Genomic DNA, 9248 nt, shown 5'->3' on the forward strand with positions numbered 1-9248 from the left:
TATTTAGGTTAATTTTGTTTTGACAACTTTCCAAGTGACTTTTAATTTTGTTAGTTGTAAGTTTATGTTTATTCATTTTTTTTTTTAACTATAAGTAATTTTAATTTTGTAAATAAAAATAAGGGATATAAGGAGGTTCTACGTTTATAAATACATTGCGGAGGTGTAACACATGCGGAACAATACCGAAGGCAGTGGCGCCAGTTCCTATATAACCGAGGATGAGGCAGTTGGCAGTGAAGATTTAGATAGCACTGGAGCGATGTTAGTTGGCATTGGCACGGCGTAGAAGAGTGACGCATTGCTTCTGGGACGCTCCACCGCCATTGTTTTGTGGACTCTTGTTAGTTGGAGCTTTTGGAACATTTTTACCCTCTCACCGGCAGTCACCACTGTTCAGTCTACAGTTTTTTGGAGTCGTCGGGTTGCCCGGTAACCTCTCTCTCACCAGCTCGCCAGCGGTCATCCTGGTCAACCAACTCTAGATGTGTGATATTGTCGTGATATGCGCATATCGACCCCACGCCCATCTGTGAGTGACTTTTATGTTCTTCCTTCGAGTTATTTTCTTTTTGCTTAATTAACTTATTATTTCCAGTGTAAATAGATTTTTTTGTTTATATGTATCAAAATATGTTTATCCCTTTTACTCCACGATTCACTATCTTTTTTTTTTGTAACAACATAACACTTCATTTTTTTGTTTATATTCTAATTAATTAAATTCTTGTATCACTTGGAAAGTTATTTTTTTTATTATTTCATTTTCTCAATTATTATTTTTTTATGTGATATTTATTTCAGGTCCTCCGTTATTTTTTTTTGTTTTATTTTATCTCGAACCAGCGAACATTACCCTCTGGGGAAGAGGTCGGTTTTCACATACGAAACACCCCTCGCCCCAACAGAATGGATACAATAAATATAATATGGTGAAGAAAATAAAATGTACGATATAAATAAAGGTACAAAAGCTTGTAAGTTATATAATAGAAACATTAATATAAGGTATTGGATGTAAGTATAAGATTGAGGGAACATATGAATGTAAAGTGCAGATTAAATATATAAAAATAAAATAACAGGATGGAAAGTAAGATATAAAGAAAGAAAAGTAAGATATGTGGGGAGGGATTAAAAATAAAATTGACAAAAATTAACTTCTGAAATATAGAACATAGAGTGAAAGAAGAATTATGGATGTTTAATGAGGCTTAAGATGTGTCTGTATGTCAGAGAAATACTGTCTTTATCCACTTTATGATTGAAAGATTTTTACATTAAATTGATATGTATGGATTTCAGGATGAGGCGTTTTTTAAGGTTGGGGACAGTAGCTAGAATTGAAGTTGAAAGAATGATTGAGGTTTAAAACCTGTTCTGACAATTTAGAGGCAAAAGGGTTACAGAAGTTGATAGAAGTTTTGTGCTGGGAAAAACAGTTTTTAAGTTGATTTTTAATTTCAATGATATAGAAGGACACATTTTTATTTGATTATTCTTTTTTATCTTTTGTTATTTTCATTTTCTTTCATTGTCTAAACTTTTTGTTATTCTTATTTAATTTTAAGCTTCACTGTACAAGTTTTTTTTTAAAATTATTAATTGACATTGTTAATTTTTTTTACCCTATTTAAATGTTTGTATCTTTTTTTAGCCCTGATGAAGCCCAGCAATGTGGGGCAAAACATAGGTTCATAATAAATAGTTTAATCACTATTTGGGTTTTTCTTTGACCATATCCGGACCTTCTTCCTTTTATTATTACACACTGTCAATCAGTGATCTTACCTGTATACCTGCACCATTTTAAGTGTTTTCCTGCATCAGAATATTACCATAACTAATAACAACAAATTTGGAGAATGACCCATACAAAAATTGAATTACCAATTCATTCTAATTTTAACTGATATTAAATACCACAAAACTGTTTTGTGTATATATTTTGTCTCTTTTTGGTTAGTTAGTCTCTAAAAGTATTCAATGTGTGAACAATATCATACAGCCACTGTATGAAAATTCACAGCAAAAATAAAACAATCATTCAAAAGAATGTTATAAAAAATATAAATATTTGTAGGTTGAGGTCACTATGTTTTCCTCTATTGGTTTGGGTAATGTAATGGGAATATGTGGTGGCAGTGTAGTGAGTCCAAAGTTTGTTCTTAGTGCAGCTCATTGCAACATATCAAGGTAACTACTTACCAATATCTTGTTCTGTGAATAATTTATGATAAATTAATTTTCTTTAGAGTAAAGTAATAATCAATCTAGAGGTTAAGCTAGCGTTACAGGCAAGGGTTCTATAAATCTTCCTGATGATGAAGGGATTTTGTTCAAATCCTGGAAGGCTGGCTTGGCAGCGTAAATATTCCCTGGGATGAAAGTGAGTGAACTTCATCAGGGTTAGAATAGTATTTGACAGATCGTCCCTAGCTTAATCAGGAAATAAGCCAGGCAGTTAGAGCACATTGCTGACCATATTCTATCCAAAAACATACTGTCTGATTCAGAATGAGGCATGGAAACTTCTCTGAGCCCTTTATGTACTAGAAGAGTGATTTTTTTTTTTAAATTAAAACTTTTATCTTTAAATCAAAATTAAAATACTATTTTTTTTTAGAGGTGTTGGTTATGTTATTTTTGGAACAAATAGAAAGCTAGCCGGTTTTACAACAAAATTATATGACTTTTCATTCTTTCGAAGTCATATAACTTCGATAAGTGATGTTTTCATTCATCCTCATTATAATGCTATAAACAATAATAATGATATAGCTCTCTTTAAATTATCAACTACTCTCAGTATAAATGAAACACCAATCTGTCTTGATATAGGAAATTCTCTTTTTAATAATATGGAGGTGATAGCGACAGGTTTTGGACTCAATAAAGGTAATACAAAAATATTTTTAATATAAAGATGGCTCAGGTTGTAGTAAAGGAAAAATAATTAAAAATGTAAATTATATTATATGAAATAAATTTCAGAAGGAAAATCAGAAGATGTTCTTCAAAAAGTTACATTGAATATTGTTGATCCTGGCTCATGTGCTGTAAGTTATAAAAAAGTCCCGTTAGTGCTTCCTGAATATCACGTTTGTGCATATGGTGAAGGACAGGACACATGCATGGTATGATATCATTTATTCGTATAATTGTATGGTGAAAGTTTCTTACAATATGAATCAAAAAAGATTAAGGGCATAATTGAACCATTTTTTATCCAACATATTATTTTCATGTATTAATAAAAACTTATTTTCAAAGTTTTTATTATATTGTAAATATTTCCAGTTGGCCATTTTGAAACACATTTTCTGAAAATCCAGTCACAATATAAATTATTCTTAACAACTCCCGGAAGTACTTGTTAAATGTCTTCTTTTATTAAATTTGATTTTCTCTGTTGTTCTTACATTGAGCTCAAATTTATTTGTGTTGGTTGTTTTAGCATAACTAAAATTCCTTTGAGAACATTTTATCGGAGTTCCTGTTGGACTATTTTTTTGTTAGAAAAATAAAGAAATAATATATTATTTATTTTATTTAGCAGTCAGCATAAGATATATTAATATTTTCTGGGTCTGTTTTATATTAAATACACAATCAAGATATTTATTTATCTATAAAAAAATGTTAATATCGTGATAATCACAAATATGTCTTTTTTATGTGTAATGTTACATTCATGCATTGTATTAATATTTGAATGAGGACAATTTAAACAGTTAATTTCAAACACTATTCCTGCTTTTTATCATTTTGTATTGTTGTCTATATATCTTTCATATTACTGTATAACTTAACAATTTTGTTGAGATTATAACCCAATATATATTCTAGCAAATCGTAAGATTAAAGATTTTATTTAAGCTTTGTGATAATTTATTTTGTATGTGCATTTTTTGTATTTCACAACATGTTCAAATGGTAGTATCTCATTTCTATCTCCTATTTCTTTTTTTATAGTGTTATTTATATTTATGACAGAATTACAGGTTTTTTTAAAAATAAAATAATTTATTTATAGATTTTTATTTATAAGAAGATGGTCAGGGTTCTAAAAAAGATAAAATATCAATTTTTACGGTCAACTATATGTACATATATACAATAGATTTTTATTATTTCTATTTTCAATCTATCCTATATTTTTATAGCTTTATTTATTTGTTTTATTTATAAAATTGTCATGTAAATTAAATGGTTTGAAAAATAGATCAATGTGATAGGTCTGTTTTGACTATGAATCCTGAACTAGGTAGATCTCATTCAGATGTATCAAATACACTCACTTGCAGCACATAGATTAATGTGAATAAGAAGTTTTCCAAGAAAAATTGTAAATATTGTAGAGGGCAGGAATAAGCACTGGGAGCCAGAATTATATTAATTTTACTGGAATATTGTCAGGACTATAATTGTTGGTGTGGGACTTAAGGATAGGGACAAGTAAATCATTATATGACAAGTCAGAGAAAAATAAGTTTTCTGGGTTGAAATTTCATCCAGTAGCAGAAGGATTGGTAGGAGAGGATTTCAAATGGTTATTGAGATCATCTGGGATAACTCTGAGGTTATTGGATTCAGGTTGAGGGAGGGATTTAGCATGTCAAACTGCAGAATGGATTTCATTCTCAAGTTGTTTATAGTATATGTAATCTACTAACATTCACCTGTTTTAATGCAGGTGTTATCCAAGGTGCAGTGGGACAATGTAAGGTATGGGTTATAAGAGAAGAATAAATATCTAGTAGATTGAAGGTTTGAAGTGAGGGTGGAAACCATTGGATCTACAGCATTATAGGAATATGTGATGTCCTATTTGGACAGAGACCTGGTCTGGTTGAAGGGATTCATAAGAAAAGAGGTACAGATAAAGATTTTATAGGTAGGTTGTACGATATTTGAATGAGATTATGAGATGACAAAAACAGTATGGAGTGCTGGAAAGAAAAGAGGATTTTTACAGTGGGAAGTACCAGGTATCAGAAAATTGAGTATTATGAGTAGGAAAGGAGATAAACAGTTAGGGAAATACTAGGTCAGGATATATCAGTATCACTGAGGATAATATCATTAGAAGTGGTAGAGACTAGTCAGAATAGGGAAGATTAGAAGAATATCAACGGGAACAGGAGCACGACGGTAGACGGCAGCATATAAAAAAGGAGAGGAATTTAATTTAATTTTTAATTCATTTGTTTTAATTTCAACGAATATATTTTCTAAGTGAAAAGATTCGAAGTAAAGGGATTTAGATTTGGCCTTGAGAATGTCGTGAATGCATTAACCGATAACACTCTACATGCGATTAGCTCTATTATAACGTAGGAATGAATAATTGGGAAGGAAAACATGGGTGGTTACTAGTGCTACGTAATATTTCTTTTCATCATAAAAGATGAACATAAATAACATAAAATTGCAAACAATTCTGAAGATAAGTAACAATAATAACATTTATCAGATGATAATGAATGATGGAAATATTTGACATTCAGGATTAAAGGGTCTTCAAGTGAATAAAAATGAAAAAAATCATTTAGCTGAATTATTTTTATTTTCTTATGGTATTTATAATGCATTTTAAAAACTGTTAAAATAAATCCTATTTTACAGGGTGATTCTGGGGGACCTCTTCAGATCCCTCACAGTGAACTTACAGGTATGTTCACTTTAATTGGTGTAACATCTTTCGGCATGAACTGCAGTCGAGATGTAAAGTTTCCAGGTGTTTATACAAAAGTATCTTCCTATGTAGAATGGATTGAAAATATTGTTTGGCCTATTCAGAATTAGTTTTCAAACATAGAGCAATGTTCAGAATTAATTAATTATGATAACTGATTTGTACATATTTGATTACTTGTGGTTCTTACTAAGCATATTTATTTTAAATTAAATTTTGTACGTTTTTTAATTATTTTTTATTGAATCATTTGCCTTATCCTTTTTCTATCATATATAATCAGTAAATAATTTAAGATATTTTGTTTAATACTTATTCGAAAAAATTAAACCCATATTATTTATATACACATATTTTTTCCTTCCTTACTACCGATAGTTGGGAAGCTGTGCAATTATGTAGGAAATGAAAAATATTTTTGTCCTCACAATCGAAAATTTTGCCTCGCATTTAATGTTTTAGACATCAAGGAACAATTAGATTCGTGTGTATATAGGACAGGTATCTAGATAATCCCATATAAATTTCATCAATAACTCCAGCTTGCAGATGCGCGAACGTATTTTTCTTGGCACACTTATATATATTTCAAAAACAGTCGTTCCTCTGATTTGGCTCAGAGCTGGAAAAAAGTTGTGGATTAGAGTAGACATGATCCAATATAAATATTATCAAATTCCATTGACTATTTTCACCTACCCATACTAAAATAAAATACTCCTATACAGCGTATTACGTGACAACGTTTCCTCCAATATATTTTACCATTAAACTATAAATCATTATCCTTGAAATAACGGTATCTATTTACTCAATAGCAACTTGCAAAAAAAGTCAATTTCCATAAATTTCATTTTTTGAAAAGATTAGAAGGGAATAAAAAAAGGGGGGATGGTGAGAAAGCTATACCTATGTGCTTTGCAAACTTTTTTATTATAAGTGCAATTTTTTTTAATCCAAACAAGTTTTATTCAAAAATTTACATAGTGTTAGCTTTTTCGAAAAACACACACACACAGACCGATGCACGTCTCCGCTTTAATGTTCACATGGAGTATATCAGCACAATTCTGCCCCCAAATCTGCTTAAGTAGCATCCTTTTTGTCACGCCTTATGCCAAACAATGGAGGTCCTAAAGAAAGTAGCCGAAGGCTTCTTGCTACTGTTGTCCCTTCCATTATGTTATGCCATGCAGCCCCGATTTGGAAGGAAGCGATGGTAACCATATCATACAGGAGACAGATGGTTTTAGTTTATCGAAGAGTTTGTTTAAGGGCAGTTAGCGCTTTTCGAGCTGTTTCCTACAAATCGGTGTGCGTGATAGTCCGATTGCCGAATGCCGCGGAACTCCTTGTTGAAGAAAGAAGCAGGCACTATGAACGACGTTTACACGTTTCCAGAGAAGATCGAAAAATAACCATCGACCAGTGGCAGCAGCGATGGGAGGCTGCAGATTCCGGGAGGTGGACTCGCAGGTTAATACCCGTGTGGGCAGGTGGTATGGCCACCAGCATGATGAGGTGGATTTTTACATAACCCAAGTGTTGACCGGACATGGATGCTTTAGAGCCTACCAGTACCGCTTCAAACTGGACAACACCGCAGAATGCCCTGGATGTCAGACTGTCGAGGAAACGGCGGAGCACGTGTTTTTCACTTGTATTCGCTTTGTGGCAGAAAGAAGTGAATTGGAGAAAGTGTGTGGAGGACACATCACACCAGAGAACGTGGTGAGCTATATGCTACACTCAGACCAGCTCTGGAACGCAGTGAAGAGATTCGCCACATTCGTCCTCAAGAGGTTGAGAGAGGAAGAGAGGGCTAGAAGAGATGACTAGCATGGAAATGTGAAAACAATGCGAAGAAAGCGAGGCGGCACTCAGCCTTTTCCCTCCATGAAGTAATGCCTATCGGCGGTCCCATGGAGAGGAATAAACAGGTGTAGGGCGGTGGTTTTAGTGGGTAAAAATATAAAAACTGCGTCTTGTCTTAAGTAATTAAGTGATTATATTAAAGTGTCACATTGCGGGCTGAGTACTTACTGAAGTCTCTTCGACGAACTCAAAATGGTGGGGACTTTGTCCCGAGAACTCACTATGACGACTTGGTTCCTGATACACTGTATGGGATTAAGCCGTAGTACTCGCACTGTGAGCGGACTTTATTCCTAAACTGTATTCAATAGATACATATAAACAATATATATTGTGTGTATCGGCACGTAAATATATACTCGCATATATTTACGTAAATGCGTATGTTTAAAACAAACAATAAAAAAATATATATTCTCCTTCCTTTGTACGGTGGCCACAACTTCGCTCTTTTATCAGTAAATCGCTAATTTTTATATATAACAGATTTTCAGTATAATATCCTCTTTTATCAGTAAATAGTTATTTTTTATATATAAATGATTGTTAGTAGGTTTTATGTGATTTAACATGTTTATTTGTAGTATTAAACCTAAAAGCAAGCTAACCAATTTTCATCGTCTATAATAAACATGTTATTCAAAACTAAGCCAAGATGGCGGCACATGTCCTGTAAAAGTTCGTTGAATCGCGGCCATGTTGAAACAGATCAAATATTTTAAAAACGTTTATTTTAACTTGCCATTATAATTGGAATTACAATACATTTAAGAAAAAATAGAAGTTGAGAATTAATATTAAAGAAAATTATTCATAAAGGAAATCAGAGGAAAAAACTCAAAACCTTAGTGCTACAATCGAGGTTGAGAAATAACAACAAGAGAAAGGGAAGGAAGAAAACTTGGTTTTGGATATTCGTTGCTTAGGCGCGGGTGGGGAAGGATTCCTGGATGAGGAGGTCCTCATTATCTCTTGCCCAGCTGAAGGGTTGACATCTTGAAAAAGGAGACATCGGAGAGTCACCCAGGAAGAAAAAAGGATTCCTTTTTGGAAGCTAAACAACACACTTTTTTTTTTTTTCAGCCAAGAACCCCATTGGAGTCCTATACTGCCTAACCATGGTTGGGGGTCAAAGTTTTTCATTTTGTAGGACCGCCACTCAATGAAAAAAGTCAACGCACCAGGCCGGATTCGAACTGGCACTGCCAATAGACATCAAATTGGTAAGACTGTCTTAACAACTGAGCAATGGGCGTACAGGCGTAGGCCCCCATACAACACATTTCAGTGAATGAGAAGTAACTAAAAACTGTTAGAGGACCAATGTTTTGTTCCATTAGTGTTTGTTTGCTGAAAGATTGTTTACAGTAAGTGTTGGTTTGTTGAATAAGAAGACAAAGAAAATCATCAAAAGAAGATTCTATGAAATTGGTTAGTTTTGTTATACCTTAATTTAAATAAATGTGTAAAAGAGATATTAATTTAATTAAATGTTATTAGGAGTAAAAGTGTCTATTCTGATTACTTAGAAAACCACCCTGAGATTAAGAGTCTATTATATTATAAAATTTAAATAAAATTCTTCTATCGGTTTAATTATAAAGCTTTTCATTTGAACCCCTATCTTTTATATATGAGAATTAAGGTAAAAATATCAAATTCCATTTAATTTTTT

General features: G+C 32.4%; 1 protein-coding gene across 1 annotated transcript in view; it reads left to right on the forward strand.

Moving 5' to 3' along the window:
- LOC106688908 (trypsin-1) overlaps window positions 1-5832 on the forward strand; it is a 16759-nt gene extending 10927 nt beyond the window's left edge. The window contains exons 4-7 of the mRNA XM_067048917.1: window positions 2084-2196; window positions 2627-2898; window positions 2995-3137; window positions 5629-5832. Of these exons, the coding sequence (XP_066905018.1) occupies window positions 2084-2196; window positions 2627-2898; window positions 2995-3137; window positions 5629-5808 (708 nt within the window). The 3' untranslated portion in view covers window positions 5809-5832. The remainder of the gene's footprint in view (window positions 1-2083; window positions 2197-2626; window positions 2899-2994; window positions 3138-5628) is intronic.
- The last annotated feature ends 3416 nt before the right edge of the window (window positions 5833-9248 follow it).

This window comes from Halyomorpha halys, unplaced genomic scaffold (assembly GCF_000696795.3).
Source record: "Halyomorpha halys isolate HHAL.00 unplaced genomic scaffold, Hhal_1.1 Scaffold1233.1, whole genome shotgun sequence".
In the NCBI taxonomy this organism is placed as follows: Eukaryota; Metazoa; Arthropoda; class Insecta; order Hemiptera; family Pentatomidae; genus Halyomorpha; species Halyomorpha halys.